The sequence below is a fragment of the Bos grunniens genome, chromosome 9 (assembly GCF_055505025.1).
Source record: "Bos grunniens cultivar Pamir isolate PY7600 chromosome 9, Bosgru_T2T1.0, whole genome shotgun sequence".
Classification (NCBI taxonomy): domain Eukaryota; kingdom Metazoa; phylum Chordata; class Mammalia; order Artiodactyla; family Bovidae; genus Bos; species Bos grunniens.
Genome location: NC_141173.1, coordinates 90870362 through 90891654, shown reverse-complemented (window position 1 = coordinate 90891654; position 21293 = coordinate 90870362). Strand labels below are relative to the sequence as shown.

The 21293-nt window shown below is 37.9% G+C and overlaps 1 protein-coding gene across 2 annotated transcripts in view; it reads left to right on the top strand.

Annotated features, from left to right (window-relative positions):
• The window catches only part of RGS17 (regulator of G protein signaling 17), a 99647-nt gene extending 83069 nt beyond the window's left edge, over window positions 1-16578 (top strand). The window contains exons 3-5 of one of the 2 annotated variants that reach the window (XM_086318413.1): window positions 1521-1598; window positions 3718-3952; window positions 13619-16578. In XM_086318413.1, the coding sequence (XP_086174539.1) occupies window positions 1521-1598; window positions 3718-3952; window positions 13619-13807 (502 nt within the window). In that variant the 3' untranslated portion in view covers window positions 13808-16578. Of the gene's footprint in view, window positions 1-1508; window positions 1599-3717; window positions 3953-13618 lie in introns of both variants that reach the window. The other variant, XM_086318412.1, reaches the window with a different exon arrangement.
• Window positions 16579-21293: the final 4715 nt, after the last annotated feature.

Sequence of the window (21293 nt, the reverse complement as noted above, 5' to 3'; positions counted from 1 at the left end):
GCCTGCAATGCAGGAGACCCAGGTTCGTTCCCTGAGTCAGGAAGATCCCCTAGAGAAGGGAATGGCAACCCACTCCAGTATTCTTGCCTGGAGAATTCCATGGACAGAGGAGCCTGGCGGGCTACAGTCCCTGGGGTCACAAAGAGTCAGAGACAACGGAGTGACTGACAGACAGCCCTGTGCCTCTCGTTGCTCATCTATAAAATGGGGACAGTAAAATTGAAGGTAAAACCACAGTGGCTGGCACATAATAGGCACTAGAAAGTAATGGTTTCTATTTCCCCTTATTGAATAAATAATGACTGAACGAGATGTCATCCCAACTTCCTTTGCTCTCTGGTAGGCTCTTGTGAAGCTCCTTGGCTTCTAGACAGAGGGGATCAATTGGCTGATTCAATAGCTTGACTTTTCCAAGGCCACTGAGTTATTCTGTCCACCCTGCCCATAACCTCCCCATCACATTGTCTACACCTAGAACCACGATGCTGCTTGGCTAGTTTACCTGAATCAGAGAAATCTTATTCTTGTTCTGGGTTACTAAAGCCCCTGGGATTATCCTGGTTCCTGTCAGTTCAGTTCAGTCCCTCAGTTGACTGTGTGGATCACAACAAACTCTGGAAAATTCTTAAAGAGATGGGAATACCAGACCACCTGACCTGCCTCCTGAGAAACCTGTATGCAGGTCAATAAGCAACAGTTAGAACCAGACATGGAAAAACAGACTGGTTCCAAATTGGGAAAGGAGTACGTCAAGGCTGTATATTGTCACCTTGCTTATTTAACTTATATGCAGAGTACATCATGCAAAATGCCAGGCTGGATGAAGCACAGGCTGGAATCAAGATTGCTGGGAGAAATATCAATAACCTAGTTCCTATAATCCTATGGAATTCCCAAATTTGTGTCCCAGAGACACAGCAAGGCCTCCCACCCAACACTCTCCTATTCAGACCCTCAGTGACTGGCTTTCCCTCTAGGATTATTGTAGGTTTGCTTGAAGAGATGAAAGGGCAAAGAAAATGTCAAATACAAATGCTGTCACTCAAACTTGAGTGGGTGGAGGAATGATGGGAAGTCACAGAAAGCCTGGTCTGCAGAGCTATCAAGGGGGGAGAATCAGCTGAAATCAGAATAGAACTAACCACAAGTCAAAATAGCATTACTCCAAAGAGTAATATAATGATATATATAGAATTTTGAGGCATATAATCACATAGGGTGTCGCAAAGATTGTAAGTAATTCAGATTTTTCAAGGATGAAGTCAGAAGGTGTGACAGCACCCATTCTTGAGATTATGGCTTGCTTTATTAAATGGTAATTCTCTCTCCCTTCATTGACGAGGGCTTACCTGTCATTTAAAAATGGTGCTGCTTCTTTTGTACTCTGAATACACTCACATAGTTGGCAATAAAATTCTTCCATGAAGTGTTGTCCTAGAACTTTTTTTTTCTTTTCTTTAAATAATTTGTTTTCCCTTGACAAAATAAAGTGTTATACTACATTACAGCCTCACTGTTAGGAATGAAGAAAGAGGGGAAAATGCAGGAAGACCCACGCATACCACGAAGATGGAGAGTATCCAGGTCCTAGAGGAATGGTGAGTGACTTGTGCTGTAATTGTGTCTGCGTATCTGTGCTGTTTACCTCTTCCCAGGGCTTAAACAGCGTCTCTTGCTTCCTGGTACTTCTCAAAACGGTTTTGGGAAATGAATGCCCACTCCGTCTGGCAGATCTTGTTTTGTGATTGCAACTCCTTTTTATCACTCTTTCTGTTAGATCTGTTCAACTATTGGCTAAAACATTGCTTGAGTTTATCCTTCTCTTTCCAAAAATAATGATTGCTACGTGAATTAACTATGCCCCCCCCAAATTGCCCTAATTCTTTAGTTCCCTTTCTAAGAATTTTTAAAGTCATTCTCTTTATAGGTGTAGAGTCTAAAACAAAAACGATTTATGAAGTTACCTAAGTCAGAAAGGCACCTAGCTGGTCCTTGGTCCCATTTCCATTGGAACAGACTCTAACCAAGTATTTTCTCCAAAATGAGAATTCGAAACGCAGCATCTACAGAACAGAATTGAAACACAAGTAGATTATTTGTATAATGACAGGTGCTTTCTTTTTCTGCTGCTCAGGAGAAGGTTTTAATGTTGAGGCTTCATAGTGATTTTTCTGTCTTTTAAATTTTTTTTAACAAATGAGGAGGTTCAGACATCTTAGAATAATAGTAAATCAACTTAAAATATTTGGTCCAAAAGGTAAGGAAAAAATAAATATGACTACTTTTCTGACCTAATGTATTTTAGGTTGGAAAATTATTAAACATACCAAGGCATAGGAAAGCAAAATCAGGATCAATTTAGCCATAAAATTATCTTTGCTTCTCTCCTATACTTCTTTGATGTATAGGCAAACGAGGTTTTGCAGGGAAATAGTTGCTAAAAAACCTGAATACAGGTATCTAAAAAGTCCCTGATGTCATTGTAAATGGTCTATGCTTTTTAATTGTCATTGCTGTTGTTCAGTCGCTCAGTCATGTGTGATTCTTTGTGGACCCCCTGGGCTGCAGCATGCCAGGCCTCCCTGTCCATCACCATCTCCTGGAGCTTGGTCAAACTCATGTCCATTGAGTTGGTAGTGCCATCCAACCATTTCATCCTCTGTCATCCCCTTCTTCTCTTGCCTTCAGTCTTTCCCAGCATCAGGGTCTTTTCTAATGAGTCAGCTCTTCGCATCAGGTGGCCAAAGTATTGGAGCTTCAGATTCAGCATCAGTCCTTCCAGTGAATATTCAGGACTGATTTCCTTTAGCATTGACTGGTTTGATCGCCTTGTCCAAGGGACTCTCAAGGGTCTTCTCCAACACCACAGTTCAAAAGCTGTGGTAACTCCATTCAGTGGTTACAATTCACTCATAATATTTACCAGAATAATTCTTAAAGTTTAGGTAAATATGTGAAAGAGCACACAATGTGTTCTTATTTTTGATTCAGTGAAAAGTGAAAATACAGCTACCAGAGATGAAAAGAGAAACTCTATCTTATGACCTGGAAACTAAGATCTACATCAGATGCAAACAAAAAGTTCAGTTTGCCTTTCAAAGTAATGTAATAGATTTGTGGTAGATTGTTATAGTTCAAAAATGTCCAAGCTTCATTAAGAATCTTTGATGACCATTCTAAAGGAAATCAATCCTGAATATTCATTGGAACTACTGATGCTGAAGCTGAAGCTCCAATACTTGGGCCACCTGAGGGGAAGAACTGACTCATTGGAAAAGACCCTGCTGCTGGGAAGGATTGAAGGCAGGAGGAGAAGGGGACAACAGAGAACGAGATGGTTGGATGGCATCACCGACTTGATGGACATGAGTTTGAGCAAGCTCCGGGAGTTGGTGATGGTCAGGGAATCTTGGCGTGCTACAGCCCATGGGGTCAGAAAGTCGGACACGACTGAGCGACTGAACTGAACTGAACTGATGATGACCATGTGCTCAGTGTGTATCGAGCCTTGCTATTTGAATGCTTGGCTCCCAAACACATAGCTTATACCTACAATAATTTTTGTCAAGACCCAGAAATAACTAGCCCAGTCCTGGCAGATGTTTGCCAGGTCAGGCTGGACTGAGTCTATATGACCACTAGATGGCAGCATTTCTATCTACTTCTCATCCCTGCACCAAAGTTGCTTTTGATAATGCCCCTCTTCTGTCTTGGCAGCCAAAACCCCACTTCAGATGAAGTCTTGTCCTGGTCTCAAAATTTTGACAAGATGATGAAGGCCCCGGCAGGAAGAAATCTCTTCAGGGAGTTCCTGCGAACGGAATACAGTGAGGAGAACCTACTTTTCTGGCTTGCCTGTGAAGACTTAAAGAAAGAGCAGAACAAAAAAGTAATTGAAGAAAAGGCCAGGATGATATATGACGATTACATTTCTATACTCTCACCAAAAGAGGTAAAAATCTGTAAAGGATTGATGTGGGCTTCTTAAGACCAAGGATGAACTTAAAAGGACCTCTGTCCGAATTGAGTAATGCATTGGGTGTGGAGAGGCTAGAAGATTTATCTGGGTAGATAATCTAGATTCCATTCTAAGAATCTACCTGAGCAGGTGTTTCAAGGTTAGGTTTCCCCACTGTGCTTTGATTGTTTATCTCTGGCTGACTCCTGTGATGGTGACTTGCTTTTCAGAACTAACCTTGGGAAGCCTGGTAAATACAATTGGCCAAGAATTCAACTAAAATGGAAAAGAAGGACTTACACTGGGGCAATGCTTCTCAAAGTGTGATCCTCAGATCACCCTCTGAGAATCTCCTAGAGCATTTGTTTGAAAAGCAAGTTCTCGAGGCCGAGTCAGAACTTCTGAACCTGAATTTTGGAAAATAGAGCCCAGAAATCTGTACCTTTAATCAGTGTCCCACATACCTACTGTTTGAAAACCTCTGGTCTGGGGAGGGGTGGGAATGTTGATGCTTCAGAAAAGCATGTTGATGTTGATGCTTGTATTAGAATTTATATAGAACTGAAAAATGACCATTTATGACCCACTGGGCTTCCCTGGTGGCTCAGCAGTAAAGAATCCTCCTGCAATTCAAGAGACACAGGAGACGCAGGGTTGGTCCCTGGGTCAAGAAGTTCCCCTGGAGGAGGAAATGGCAACCCACTCCAGTATTCTTACCTGGGAAATCCCATGGACAGAGGAGCCTGGCGGGCTACAGTCCATGGGGTTGAAAAGAGTCGGACACAACTGAGTGACTGAGCCTGCAGGCATCACCCCATTACTCTTCTTGGGGGAGAGATGTGTAATGGTAATCATTTCCCTTGTTCTAGTTTTCCTGTTCCTGTTAAGTGAAAGCTGTTCTTCCCATTGCTAGAATGTTCCTAATAAATAAGGAACATTTCAAACAATCAGTTTAATACCTTTCCATTAACTTTTAAAAAATCAATTTGCTCCTGAGAAAGGGTCCAGTTCCCAGAGTTACAAGCACTTGGAGGGGGAGCGGTTCGTAGTTGCCCAGCCTCTGAAGTGCTGAGTAAGTGAGTTCCACCAGGGCTTTTAGGAATGCGAATTTAGAGTTTCCTGGAATGCCTTCTCTTCTGCATGTCACCCTCTTCTTGTCTTTTCTATCTCTCTTAATCCACTGTGATTTCACCTATCCATGTAAACGTTCTGACCTGGTACTTTCTGCCCCCAGACTCTATCCTTCACTCCCCTCTCCTGCACACAGACATTTATTATGTTCCCTGGAAACAGGCCGTGTTACCACACTTGATGTGACCCCAACCTGTCTTACACTCCTTACCTTGAAATCCAAAAGATGAGTTTGTGTCTACTCTGGGCTTCCCTCATAGCGCAATTGGTAAAGAATCTGCCTGCAATGCAAGAGACCCCGGTTCAGTCCCTGGGTTGGGAAGATCCCCTGGAGAAGGGAAAGGCTACCCACTCCAGTATTCTGGCCTGAAGAATTCCATGGACTGTATAGTCCATGGGGTCACAAAGAGTCAGACATGACTGCGTGACTTTCACTTTCACTGTGTCTATTGACTCTGTATTTGAAATGCTATATAAGCCATTTCACTTCCCATCAAGTATTCCTAAGTAATTTTTTTTTAATGTATCAGTCATTCTATAAGTGCCGTTGGTATTCCAGACTACCCCAGTAGTATTGTCTCTGCATGAGAAAGCTTGGATTGGATACACAAAAGATTGTCTTATTTTTTTATTTCCTGCATTAAGGTAAAGAAAGGTAGCCATAGAAACCAGGTGGGGATGATTTTTTCTATAGCCTCCAAACATGTATTACTGATACCACTTTGTATTCCTAACACCATTAAAATTCTGCATCCTAAAGATACACTTTACAGGTTTCTGGTCTCTTTAGACCCTCAGCATCTCATCAGTTCTACTTGAATTTTACTAGCGTATTAATTTCACCTTCAGAGATCCCGGACTATATAGTAGTAAGAACACTAAATTAACACTCAGATGGATAGGATTCCAGTCCTGACTCAGCTCCAACTTAATTGTGTGGCCTGGGATAAATTAATTCACTTTTATCTGGGCCTCCGTATTCAGCTGATTTGTTTACAAAACTGAAAGTATAAAGGGGCACAGAGGATAGTGAACCAAATCCAGAACGACAGCTGTTAAGGCCCCCGTGTCCCAGCAAACGACATGGTCAGTTTACTCGTCATCTTGGGTGTCCCTGGTGGCTTAGGTGGTAATGAATCTGCCTGCAATCCAGGAGACTCAGGTTCGATCTCTGGATCAAGAAGATCCCCTGGAGAAGGAAATGGCAGCCCACTGCAGTATTCTTGCCTGGGAAATCCCATGGACAGAGGAGCCTGGTGGACTACAGTCCATGGGGTCACAAAGAGTCGGACACGACTGTGAGACTAATGCACACACACCATGACCCTGCCTTTTGCACCCAGATTCAACCTCAGAATCTCTCTTAGCACAGTCCGCACAGCAGCCACTGCGAACCAAATGGAGTCGGGAATCTGTCTCCTACTTTGGGGCTAGATAATCAGGCTCTACCTCTGAAACTCTAAGACGGTTTCTACTTAAAATATTTTTTAAAGAACGTGAACATTTGAATCATTTGTAAAATGGTAGTAACTAAATAGCTGCAAGCTGTCAGGACTTTATTCTTAACCAGAACCTCAGTTTTCTTCACCAGACTTTCATTTTACCATAATTTGATTGGGTCATCATGTTCTCCTTTGTTAAATGTAGGAAAGTGTTAGCTGCTCAGTCATATCCAACTCTTTGCAACCCCATGGACAGTAACCTGCCAGGCTTTTCTGTTGATGGAATTTTTCAGGCAGGATTATTGGAGTGGATTGCCATTTCCTTCTCCAGGGGATCTTCTCAACCCAGGGACAGGACCTGCGTCTCCTGCATTGCCGACATTTCTTACCAACTGAGCCACCAGTTCAGTCCAGTTGCTCAGTTGTGTCTGACTCTTTGCGACCCCATGGACTGCAGCATACCAGGCCTCCCTGTCCATCACCAACTCCTGGAGTTTAACCAAACTCATCTCCATTGAGTTGGTGATGCCATCCAACCATCTCATCCTCTGTCGTCCCCTTCTCCTCCCGCCTTCAATCTTTCCCAGCATCATGGTCTTTTCCAGTGAGTCAGTTCTTCGCATCAGGTGGCCAAAGTATTGGTTTCAGCTTCAACATCAGTCCTTCCAATGATCACTCAGGACTGACCTCCTTTAGGATGAACTGGTTGGATCTCCTTGCAGTCCAAGGGACTCTCAAGAGTCTTCAGAGAAGCCTATTAAATGTAGAGGAGGTCCCCATTCTTAAAATGTTATCAACATAGCATATTTCCTTCATGAAGCCAGTGTGCTGAAAATTACATTTTGTTGTTTTAAGATTATGTTATATGCATTTTTAACAACTTAAACATTATATTATAAGATACATGTTGACATGTTGACATGTATAGGACTCACTATATCTCTCATTCTTGGTGTAGCACCCATTTCAAGAGGGGAAATGACCACATTTTAAATTTTAAAAAATCTAAAAACAAAAAATGTCATTTCTTTCAAAAGTAAGTTTTCTTTTTATGTGAGGTCCTCAAAGGTACCTCAAATGGAAGTAATAGAGAGGAATTTAAGATGAATAGTAGCCTTGCTATGCATTGCAGTTGTCAGTGGCAGCTCATATTAAGTATTGAAAAGATCAGCTCAGCAAAATAACTTTAATCAAACAGTCTGATTAAAAGTTGTAACCAACTTAAGCAACATTGAGCTATTGAACAAAGAGATAATTGTAAATCTTGCAACAACTGTAAGACTTATCAGAATTACAGAAAACTATGTGTGTTCGGGGGAAAAGGCGATGGCACCCTACTCCAGTACTCTGGCCTGGAAAATCCCATGGACAGAGGAGCCTGGTAGGCTGCAGTCCCTGGGGTCACAAAGAGTCGGGCACGACTGAGCGACTTCACTTTCACTTCTCACTTTCATGTATTGGAGAAGGAAATGGCAACCCACTCCAGTGCTCTTGCCTGGAGAATCCCAGGGACGGCGGAGGCTGGTGGGCTGCAGTCTGTGGGGTCGCACAGAGTCAGACACGACTGAGGCGACTTAGCAGAAGCAGCAGCAGCATGTGTGTTCGGATATCTGGTGATGGTGTTGTCCTTAACCATGGCTGTAATCTAGGCCTGCCACTTAACTGTCGAACACTAAGCAACTCACTTCAGTGTTCTGTGGCCTCAGCTTCCTCATTTTATAGAATAATGGCCTGGGTGAAGCTCTAAAACCAACTAAATCTATGACTTTCAGGTTCTGCTGAATGACAGTTTTTATAGTAGTAGGTACTGTTTTCTTCTGATTTCACCCTAAACTCCTTCTATTCATAGTTGCTATCTAGGAGGAGAAAGCAAAAAGCCTGTTTAAAAACCAGAATTATCTAAAAATATTGTATATGTGATAGACATGTGGTCCCATGTGTGCACACAGACAGATGTCTCTTCATGCAAAATTATGTGAATTTAACAGTTTTGATGATTTAAATCAGTTTTTCCTAACAAAACTCATTTGATTGTATCTTTCTAGTTTTCTTTGTGCATGCATATTATCATTCAAAAATATGCATTGAGTACTTCCTGTGAGCTGGGTACTGGCCTAGATATTAGGGATATAATGGTGAACCTTACGGAGCTTTCATTTTAGGAAGACAGACAAATCATGTCAAAGACAAGTAATTAAAAATCGTGATAAGCATTATGATGGCGTGGAGGTCAAGTGATGTCATTAGAATAAGGTTAGTCTGGTAAGGTCACTCTGAGAAGGTAAAATTCAAGCTGATACGAAGTCTAAAGGCATTGGGTTTGACGAAAAAGGTATTGTTATACATATGATCAATCAATGGCACCCCACTCCAGTACTCTTGCCTGGAAAATCCATGGACAGAGGAGCCTGGTAGGCTGCAGTCCATGGGGTCGCTGAGGGTCGGACACCACTGAGCAACTTCACTTTCACTTTTCACTTTCATGCATTGGAGAAGGAAATGGCAACCCACTCCAGTGTTCTTGCCTGGAGAATCCCAGGGAAGGGGGAGCCTGGTGGGCTGCCGTCTGTGGGGTCGCACAGAGTCGGACACGACTGAAACGACTTAGCAGTACTATTATTATCTTACATTGGGCTTAAAGTTTGTTGTTGATAAAATGCTCTTATGGATACTATTACAGTATAAATCTCACAATAACCCTTTAGCCTCTAGGACAGATGGCACCATTTTATAGCAAAACCAGTTGATTCTCAAAGAAGTAAAGCAGGGACAGTAGAATTATATCTGGTAGAGAGCGAACATAAGCCCAAGATCTTCTGATTCCAAGTGCAGCTCTTCCAACTACAATATGCTCGTTGTTATTCCATTGTTTAGTATTCTATTCATGACACAACTCTGGACTTCTGTGAACCCAAACTTAGAACTTGAGACACAGTGAGAACTAGCAACCTTCATCACATGTCTGAACTGTCCTTCAGAAGCAAGATAAACTTTCCCATCATTATTCGCCACCAGGAGTATGCTTACTCCACCTTACTGTACCAATGATCTTTGCTTCAAGAAATGCATTCCAATAGTCAGTCTTATTTGCAATATAGAATTATTTTCCATAGAAGTAACCGACACAAAGTAATATGGCTAAAAATGCATGTGGTAAAAAGTGTACTAAAACAGATAGGAGAATCAGATAGCCTTCAAATTTACAAAATTTTACATGAGACCAAAGTTAGTTAAAATTATAGAGAACATCTCCAGGAGCAGAAGCTATAGTTGGTAAAAATTTAACATGGGCTTACAAAGGAAAAAAAATTAATCAATATTTTACTTAGAAAAAAAATAGTAAAGCAGCTTCAGTAAAACTAAAAATAAAATGAAAAAAATGGGGGAAAATTAAATCATGGTATGTAAAAAAAGAAAATGTTCAAGGAATTAAGTTAACTTAGGAGGGTCTTTATGAGGATAAAAGACTTTCTGTGGTAATTCATTTTCAGTATAATTCCACCAAAACAATGTCCAAAGAATCAAAATTTTCATTGCATTTCTATGACCAGAAGGGGAAGTCAGGCTCAAAACTTGGTGTGCTGCCTTTTGGCCATATCCACCTACTTCACGTGAATTAGCTCCATGCATAGTATATAATTCAGTTTGACCCAGGTTTTCCCCAGTCACACAAACAAGATTTCTGTTTTCATTCTGCCCATTTTACCCCCACACTCTTGTTGAACCTTTAGCTTTCATTTCATTTTCCTCCCAACTAGTTTGTGGAGTTGCTGCTGCTGCTGCTGCTGCTAAGTTGCTTCAGTCGTGTCCGACTCTGTGCGAACCCATAGATGGAAGTCCACCAGGCTCCCCTGTCCCTGGGATTCTCCAGGCAAGAACACTGGAGTGGGTTGCCATTTCCTTCTCCAATGCATGAACGTGAAAAGTGAAAGGGAAATCGCTTAGTCGTGTCCAACTCTTAGCGACCCCATGGACTGCAGCCTACCAGGCTCCTCCGTCCATGGGATTTTCCAGGCAAGAGTACTGGAATGGGGTGCCATTGCCTTCTCCGTGTGGAGTTGCTGGTGGATATTTTTGTGTTTGTAAGCCACGTGCTGTTCTTCCCTGTCTCCTCCCTGTGGCAATGGATGGTTCCATCAGTTTCACTTACCGCCTCTCAACACGCCCACTTTTCCAGCACCGCTAAGACTGCTGGGTCAGGGCTGCCGGGTCTATCAGTGCTGTCGTGTGCCCAGCCCCACGGGAGTAGATTGTCTTTTTACTCTATTATTACAGCACTGCTTTGCTCCCTTTCCCTGTGGCTCAGTCGTAAAGAATCTGTCTGCAATTCAGGAGATGCAGGAGACATGGGTTTGATCCCTAAGTTGGGAAGATCCCCTGGAGCAGGAAATGGCAACCCACTCCAGTATTCTTGCCTGAAAAATCCTACAGTCCAAAGGGTTGCGCAGAGTGGGGCTCGACTGAGCACACATTGTTTCCTTCACCCCGCTAAACGGGAGTCTGGGAAGACTGAGTAAGAAAAGAATTTGCATTACCTAGAATAGCTGTTGTCTTAGTGCTACTCAACTTTCTTTTCCCTTAAGTTATGTCTGTACAGGAAATCCCCTGGGGCCTTAGGCACTAAGGCATCTCACCCCAGATGAGATGGCACTACTCAGGGGTGAATCCTAGGGGGCCTAGGCTCAGGCCCATGCTGGGATCCACCCGCACTAATTTGTATTATAGATGTTCCACAATCGAAGCACAAAGAGGCCACAAGATGAAACCATAGATTGTCATACTCATGGGGTTTATCCTTGTTATTTGACCTCTCTACACGTCTTTTGACTAACAGACAACCTTTTCAAACAAACCACCAGATATTAAGGTAAATATTTTATTTTTTAAATGGAAATAGCAAATGTGTTTTTGTTACAGATTACTAAATGTTGAATGGTATTACTTTCTCTATGATATTTCACTACTGTTTTTAGTTTGAAAATAAAATTTAAATCATACAATGAAGACTCAACACATTTAATAATTCAAATTATTTTGCTTTCTGTCTTAAGATAACGAATATCATTCTAGCAACTGATAAACTGTTATCAGTTTATCATATGTTAAATATATATGTTAGGGAATGTATGTGTTAAATAGCATATATTCAATATGCTATTATTTACGAAATAAAGACCTCTTTTATCTCTTTATCACTAATCTAGTGTTCCTTTCTCCAATGAAACAAAAAGTACACAAGTTTGAAAGTAAAAGCACCATCTGCAAAAAAAATAGTAGAATATGTTTGTTAAGATTCACTTTATCATAATACCACATTTCAGAACAAGACCTATCAGTTTAAACTTCAGTATCAACATTTTCCTGTTGAGCGAGAGGCACAAATATTTTTTAATAAGAAGTTGAGCTTAAAATTCTGTGCTTTTTTACTTTGTACTTGATGATCCTTGTGGCAATAACACAGAGAATTAAACTTGACCCATTTCCAGAACATTTTTTTTCTTTAGAATCTAGAGAGAATAACACATAATTCAGCCAAGAAACGTTTAATTTTGTCTTTGTATAACTTAGTCTAGCAAAACCACAGAAATTTAGTCTGGATCACCACTTCCTGATGTATCTTCCCCCGCTAGCTGTCATCCTGGGGTGTTTCTATGAACTCAACTCCACATGGGCTATAAAGTTTAGGAATCTGGGAACACCAGAAAATATGAGTGGCTTCTCTCATTGGGACCATCTCAGATCCCAGGCTTATCCAAAGAATGGGTGGAAAATGAAGCCAGAACCAAAAAAGCTTTTGCAAGATGCTTGTGACAAAAGCTTAGCTATACATATGAAGGCTTTGTATAGAAGTACATCATGAAATGGGTAACTATGGATCACCATACCTTGGTCTTTGTTCAACAGTGAGAACGTCAGACACCAATCAGACTCAGAGGTGTTTTGCCTCTTGGAGGGTTTTTTTCTTTCGTTTCAGGAAAGAGCTTAGTTCTGTTCCCCATAGCATGCCTTTATTGCTATTTAATCCTCCCCATTCCTTTTCCAACTTACCCTACCAGTTCCAACAGGATTAGCATTCAGGGAGAAAAAAACAAAAACAAAAAACAGAATCACTTGCAGAATTTAATTTCTTAAAATTACTTTACACTTTTCAAATAACACTGTATGGCTACTTTAATGGGTGCTCTGAGTTCCTACTGATATTTCTTCTTTCAAAGACTGCATTTCAAGAAATTGTTCTTCTAATCTTTAGTACAGAGTGATTTGGACGTATTCCTAGGGAAGGACTATAGCGTGTTCTGTGTGAACAGGTCTATAGTTGTAACACCTGAAGAGTATGTGCTCTGGTTCTGCTCTGCTCAGCCCTTCCACATTCCTGGTGTCATCCTGACACAGTAGGACTTGTTGGGACGTGAAACTGTCAGGTATCAGTATGTAATTTACATGTTGTTTTGACAGAGAACTACTCTCCGCTAGATTTTTATCTTGTTCAATGAAGAGAGTCAGCCCAGCAGTCATGTAATAGGAGGAGGTAACTTTGTATTCTGGTTAGGGGCTTCCTAGGTGGCTCAGACCATAAAGAATCTGCCTGCAGTTCAGGAAACCCAGGAGAAGATCAGGAAGGTCCCCTGGAGAAGGGAATAGCAACCCACTCCAGTATTCTTGTCTGGAGAATTCTATGGACAGAGGAGCCTGGTGGACTACAGTCCATGGGGTCACAAAGAGTCAGGCACAACCGAGCGACTAACACACACACACACACACACACACCTTTGTATTCTAGCTAGGGGACTCTCTAGCACTGCAACAATGAGAGAAATTGTCAAAAACTCCTGAATGAATGCATAGAAGGGGTACATCCAAGTAAGCCAAGATATCTGAACTCAAATTTTGGTTTACAGTTGGTTTTTGTTTAATTCAATTTTTGAAGGAAAAAAGTATGCAGGGTTATGAGAGCTTTGAAAACATAACCTCAAGATTTTTAGATTTACTCTTTAAGGTTTCTCTGAAATGTCATGAGCATATAGTTACTTGATTGAGATCTTTTGAAAAAATATTATGTAATAAATCTGCTCTTATTTCTTTTTAGGTCAGTCTCGATTCTCGAGTTAGAGAGGTGATCAATAGAAATCTGTTGGATCCTAATCCTCACATGTATGAAGATGCCCAACTCCAGATATATACCTTAATGCACAGAGATTCTTTCCCCAGGTTTTTGAACTCTCAAATTTATAAGTCATTTGTTGAAAGTACTGCCAGCTCTACTTCTGAATCTTAATTTTTATTAAAGAAAATCATTTTGGAGGGCTGCGATGAGAAATAAAAGTAGTTACGTAACACCTGAAACTGAGTTCCTGGAGAACTACAGTTTAGCAATCCTCAGGCTACTGTGAAAATACAACCATATGGTCTTTGGCTCCATTTTTATCAAGGTTTATCCGTGGTTACTTTGGAGAAAATACCACATAAAACAATGAATTGCCAAATTAAGTTTATTTCGTTGAACACGCATTCATTCTACTTGCAAGCAAACTGTATTTGTAGTCCTATGAACAGTCTCCTAGTGTGCCCAGAGACTGCATGTGCCAAGTAAACCCGCTTCATTTGCCATTTAGTTTTCACAACACTTAAATCCAAATGGCATAACTTATATCTGTATTTAAGGACTTTTGTGCAATATGGTCTTATAGAAATAATTGCCCCAAAGTTGGCTGTGGTTTGCATTTTTAAATATACTCTAAGACAGAAAAAGCCAATTTTAAAATTGTAACTCTGGTAGTCAACATGCTATATACTGTGTTCAGTACACTAACTTTGAAGCCAATATTTCTGTACATGAAAAAAGAGCTATTTATCTCTGTTTGTTGGAAAATCCTCATGGGGAATTCCTCTGGTTGTTCACTGCCAAAACTGTGGCATTTTCATTACAGAAGAGTTTGCTATGTAAAAAATAATATATACATATATATATGAGGAAAAAAGAAAAAAGCACAAAACAATTTGAAGATATTCTATCTCAATGACGAATCAAAGAGTGATATTGTTTTTAGTTGTAATAGAAGAAAATGAATCTATGTATATATCAGATGTCCAATACTGTAATTAATTTATTAAAGACTGGGTCTCCAGTTCTAAAATGGTTGCATAAAGTATGTACTTTAGCAAGAAAAAAAAAGCTTGATAACTTAGTTTTGGAATATAAAGAAAAGATTTAATAAAGGAATGCCTATATGTAGCATCTTAAAACTTTGGATGAATAGCATCTGGACTGTGGCATATTTTCGTTGAAAGTGAAATCCAGTAAAAGCTAAGGTTTTTAACGAAGAAAAGTTTTATAGGGGTTCTTTAGAAGATAATTCTCTACTTCAGACCTTAACTGTTTTCACGTAGTATCTTAAAAATAACTTATTTAAAATATGTTAAAACCAAACTATTAATTCTCATCCCTAATTGAAAGGCAGAACAGTGCTCAAATGTTTTAGCTGCCATATTATTTTTTTATAAGTACCACTAAATCTTTTAAGACAAAAAATACTTGCCTGACCTTGGCATGTACTTTTGACATTCAAGGAAACAGTATCCTGTCGTGCACACACAGACAACAGTGTCATATTTATATCAAAGTGTTACATTTGAATATTAATATCCCCTGGAGGCTATTTTTTTAATCTTAAACTTAATAAGTATAATATTGAGTAACCTAAAATGAAAGTTTTAAAAATATTTATATCCACTAAGAATACTGGCCTTATATTAAGGATGATATTAAAATTATAAGTTTCCTTTGTCATTTTTTAACTACCTCTCATTTTTTTAATTTATTAAACTTTTTTTAAGAAAAACAAGTTTGGGGTTTTCTTTTTAAAATTTACTTTACTTGAAAGGTTGGCATCGTAATTTTCTTTTTCCATAAAGTTAAACATTTCAAGAATTTTTTTATGTGAATTTGATTTTCTAATTTGTATAGCATTCAGGAGATATGATTAAAAGGGCTATAATCTTCCCTATGCAAATATTTTAACTGTTGCAGTGTTTGACAAAATGGGATTAAAAAAAAAACGTTTGCAGAGTAGAAAACAAAGCGTTCTGTTTACACTGGCGTTGCTGACTATCCTACCGTATTCAGCACTTTTAAATACATTCTTTATGAAAATGTAGTTAAAATATAAGATAGAAAATATTTATAATAAACATTTCTTTTAACAAATGCCTGTTTTTGTCTGAAAGTGTTAGTGTTAAGACATGCTTTATCCATGTCAATTAAATATTTACTGTTTGAATAATAGTTTTCAGTAACATAGTGGGAAAAGAGAGCTATGAAGATGTTTACAAAAAGTCATATTTTTTTCCTAACGAGTGAAGAAAAACCTAAAAGAATCATCACTTCTATCGTGAAGTTTATTGTTCCTAAACTATTTTTTTCTTGATTAGAGTTGAGTTTGTTATGCTACAATGATGTATACACATATATGTTATAATATCACATTTGTTCCTGTGTTTGAGGCACAATGTATGGTATACATGACTAGAAAATATGTAATATACTAAGATACACCGCATGAATCAAATTTTTTAAGTGTAGACTTTATATTCTTGTTGTTACTATATATGATGGTGACCTGCTAGTCATAAGTTATCTTTATAAGATACTTTGGACTATTAGATGAATTGTCTGTTTGACAATACTTTTAATATTTTACCAAATGTAAAAGATAGGGCCCTTATAAAGAGTCCTAATCTCTAACCCGGGGCATTTGTAGAATACAGATTTTGAAGCTGATATACCCTTTTGAAACCTGATTAGAAATGTGTTGAGAATGAGTCTAGGGTAGATTTACACATCAAATATCGATAACCACACTATGTGAGGACCTCTGTGCTAAATTCCTATTTTCAGGGGAGGGGAGAGCAACTCTTTTAATTTCAAAATGTTTTAAGTGTATCTAACAGTATGTCTATGTATCTGCAACTCTACCAATTTTTAAAGTATGGTGTAATTCTTTCTGTTTTAATTACAGAGCTATAATAAACAAACAAACAAACAAAAAAGCCCTCAACTGGTGTCTATGCTACCATTCCAAGAGCACAATATTTGTTTTGGTAGAGTTTGATTTTTTTCTAGAGAGTAAGTTCCTCCCTGAGGAAAAATTAGCACTTTAGAAGGTACACTTCATGTTTTACATTACCAAGATATCTTTGTATACTGTTAGAATCTGCTAATGTACACAGAAAGAGGTTAATGCTCTTTAAATAATGCCTAAGTTCAGATGTGTCTATAATGGAAAGAAAAGTAGAGGATATAGGTCATATATAAATATACATATATATTTATATAAATTGGAGACATCTGTTCAGAGATGCATTTTGAACTTAGATCACATTAAAAATGAATGGATGATGCTTCTTTACTTTGAATAATTGTTATTACGTTACCCAAAGGTAATACAGATATCCCAACAGTGTTATAGGGCAGCTCTAAGCTCAGTAGGTGCACTGGCAAAAGAACAATAGCAAAACACAATTTTGATATCAACACTATGAAGTGCAAAAGTTAAGACCGTAATGTGGTCACTTTTTTTAATCTTAAAATATGTACATAAGATGACCAGTTGATATTTGGTCATATGCATGGGGTGTTTATTAGTATCCTTTCATGCTGCCTAGGTTGTTAGTGTGGAATGAAATGTGTATCATGTATTTACCTGAGAGTTCAGTTTTGCAAAAGGACTATAGAAATAGGTAAATAGTATTTATTTATTAGGGGCAAAAATACACTTTCACCCCATTAAGCTGATTTAAAATAATACCTGATTCTTATTTTTGAATGTATCCTTTTTTTTCTATACACTTTTAACTTATATTGAAGAAATATGTCATATTGTAGTTGTAACAAACTACATTTACAAAATGGCAATATACCAGATGCTTTGAGGAAGAAGTATGCAAGGAAGAAATTTAAAATACAGTCAGAAAATACAAAGTAAGCCACCTAAAAGGTCTATGGATAGGGCCCTATCAAACACAAGCTTTGAAAACTTTGCATTAGATGGCAAATTATTTTGAAAAGTGGGAAAGATATTTCTAGAATTGTTTTTTTACCTGTATTTATACTGACACTTTATGACCTTAGTTTTCAAAATATAACTTGCAAACACTTTGTATGCCCTTTTCAGTTTTTTTAATCTCTGACCAATATAAAATGTTTGTTCTTCTGAGAAAACAATCCATAAAAAGTTTAGTTATTACAACTGCAAATATTTACCAGTGAAACTGATATCGAAAACTTGTTTCAGATCTTCCTTGCAGCACTCTTAGTAGTATCCTTGGAACACACAACAATCCACAGAGGGATACATTTTCTTTCCAAATACCAGGCTTTAGTTATACATTTGTCTTCCAGTTATAGTTCTGTCTCATGTGACCTTGGGCAAATCATTTATCCTCTCTGAACCTGTTTCTTTCTCTTCAAATGAAGAATATAAAAATTTACAGGATTGTCATGAGAATGAATTAAACATAGAAAGAATGAAGTGTTACATATTATTATATCAAAGTTCTCTAGCTCAGTAATTCCCATTTCAAGAATGAATGCATTAAGTGCCTTCAACGCACTTGCCAAGATTTTTTTGAAACTGTACTTTAAAAATCTGATTGAATTATTCATTCAAAAAATACGATCAAGCTCATTTTAAGACAGAAGAATATATGAATATGTCTTTGCTTTGTTCAATAATGTGATTCAAAATCACTGTTCTCAGTTCAACATCATACTCAATCTACAAACAAGAAATGTTTCTTTCAATGACACACACACAGATATATTTAGATGTGTATATGCAGATGTGTGAGTGGGTGTATAATATTGTAGGTTTAAATCAAAGTTTAAGAGAAATCATTTGAAAATTTAAATTCCACAGGAAATAAACATTCCCAAGCATAGGAAGAATTTTTCAGTTAATCTGCCAAGTATATATGTAGGAGTTAGAGCTAAAACCCAAGGTAAAAAAGATAGCCAGTAGAAAACATTGACACTGCCATGGAATAGAAAGCATGCTTTTTACTATTAAGGTAGTATGATTTTTAAAATAAGTTTATCACGAAAGTAAGAGAATAAAAGGTAGTTGTGTGTTCATAAAATTTTTTATTAAACTTTTAATTTTAGAATAGTTTTAGATTTACAGAAAAATTGAAAAGATAGTACAGATAGGATCCATACATGTCACAGCCATGAAACATTTGTCACAATAAATGAACCGATACATGGATGTTCAGTCACAAAGTCCCGTCCAACTCTTTGCAACCCCAGAGACTGTAACCCACCACTCCTCTGTCCATGGGATTTTTTTCAGGCAAGACTATTGGAGTAGGTTGCCATTTCCTTCTCCAGTGAACCAATATCAATGCATTATTAAGTCCATACTTTATTCAGATTCCTTTGCTGTTGTTCGGTTGCTCAGTCATGTCCGACTCTCTGAGACACCATGGACTGCAGCATGCCAGGCTTCCCTGCCCTTCTTTGCTTTTCATAATTTTTTTTTTTCCTGTTCCAGGATTCTGTTCAAGATATGGTATTACATTTAGTCATCATGTTACCCTCTTAGCTATGATGTTTTCTCAAATTTCTCTTGTTTTTGATAACCCTGGCAGTATTGAGGAGTTACAGGCCTAGTATTTTGTAAGATGTCCCTCAACTGGAATTTTTCTGATCGTTTTCCCATGAATAGACAGGTGTTATTAGATTTTGGAGGAAAGACCACAGAAGTGCCATTCATATCACACCATATCAAAGGTACATACCATCATCAACATGACTTATTGTTGATGTTGAACGTCATCGTCTGACTGAGGTAGTGTCTGTTAGATTTTTCCACGTAAAGTGATACGTTTAAACGTAAAGTGATACGTTTTTTAAGAGGGTATTTTGGAGGTAGATTTACTGGACATTTACACTGACATAATACTCAGAGCAGATTCCTCAGCGCTGCTATTAGTTTCCACTAAATGACTGCTAACAAACATTATGAAGAAAATATAATGAACTGGAAATTGATATAGGAAAGTAAAACTCCAAAATAGTGTTAACTTGAATATTCACTTAATGGGGGTGAAAGTGAATTTCTTCTCTTGAATTACATGTATAATTACCTTAATCCTCTACGTCTCTTGGGTAGTGAAGATTTTAGTCTTACTGTCTTAAAAGGTAGTCTCAATTGATGGTCATTTTGGTGAGTACTTTTCTATATTGCCTTTCACTGAACAATGAACACCGAATACTGGAATAATGTAAGACTTGATTTTTTCCGTCTTGCTTTAACCTATTTGTCATAAATACAATGTTTCTTGTATATGATTTTAAGATGTTTGCTAAATATTAAAAATAATTTCAATGTGTTCGATTCTTGTAAAATTTATCATATTGAACATGTGTAAATTTTTGCTATGTTCATTGTACTTAATAATCTATATCCATATTTTGGAGTTGATCAATATTTATTAGTGGACCATAAAGAAGTTTTGAATGCATGAATATAACTTGAGATACCATGCTTGGTTATTTTGAAATGCCAAAATAACTGTAGGTACTTATAAATTGAATAGATAATCCAGATTATTTTTCCTCTAAATTAAGTTGTTTTGGGTTTTTATTCCTCCTTCCTTGAATCTATTTTATTATTTTTACCTATGTACAATAAGACTTCCTGAAAATGCTAGAATTTTCAACATATAATAGAAGTTGAGCATGACAATAATGTAAGAAAATTCAGAAATCTCAAACGGTATAGATCTTTGACTTTTCAAAGTAAATCAAACTACAGCTGTTTTCATTTGACTACACTGTGGACACCCATGGATATTACTGTAAAACACACATGCATTACACACTGACTTTTTTTAAATGTTTTGAATTAATAAAGAATTCACCCATGTATCCTTAGACAAGTCACTGTTTCCTCATTGGTGTCACATTACAGGAGTAAAGGTACACTTATTTATATTACTTAAATTGCTTACACATCTGAGGGAAAATAATTTCTGGCTGGATTCTTTACATTATTTTACAAGGTTATTGCTTATTACATTTTTGCACCTTTGCACCTTTTATAAGTAATGAAGTATGTTCATGAAATGACTTGTTTTGAAAATTCAGCTGAGAGTTTGGAGTCAAGTAGCTCCCCCCAATTCTGTGCTTAAAACAATATTCAAAGTTGAGTTTAGACTTGAGAAATACCTGTTCCTAAAAGAGATGTAGATAACCTCATCAGTCCTGTTCTATACTCGGATTTGAATTTAAGATTCGATTTCAATCACTACTTTAAAGCAAGACAATTTTGTAAAAGTAGTGTGGCTTTAATTCACATACAAAATGAAAGAAGATTTGAGTTAGTGGAAGCTTCTAAGTAGCCAAACATATTTCTGTTTTATATTGTTTGGAGAGTGATCTCATTCCTCTACTTCACTTTGCATTTGTATGTAGAGTACAGAAATGAATACAGCAGAGGCAATGCAAGCGCATTTTATAAGAATTTTATACTTAACAATTTTGATTAGATGACTTAAGTAAGGATGACTGAACCTTGCAGAGGACTCCTGTATTTTTATATTTAAAAAATAAATAAATGAGAAACTTTTTCAGTATGTCAGGTCTCTGTACAGTAAGTAAGCCCTGCTCAAACTAGTTAGGTGGTGAGAGTTCCCCAATTGAGAGTTCAGCTGTAGCGTCCCCAGGCCTCTCTGGGTTGTATTATACTCTCCTATATATTCTT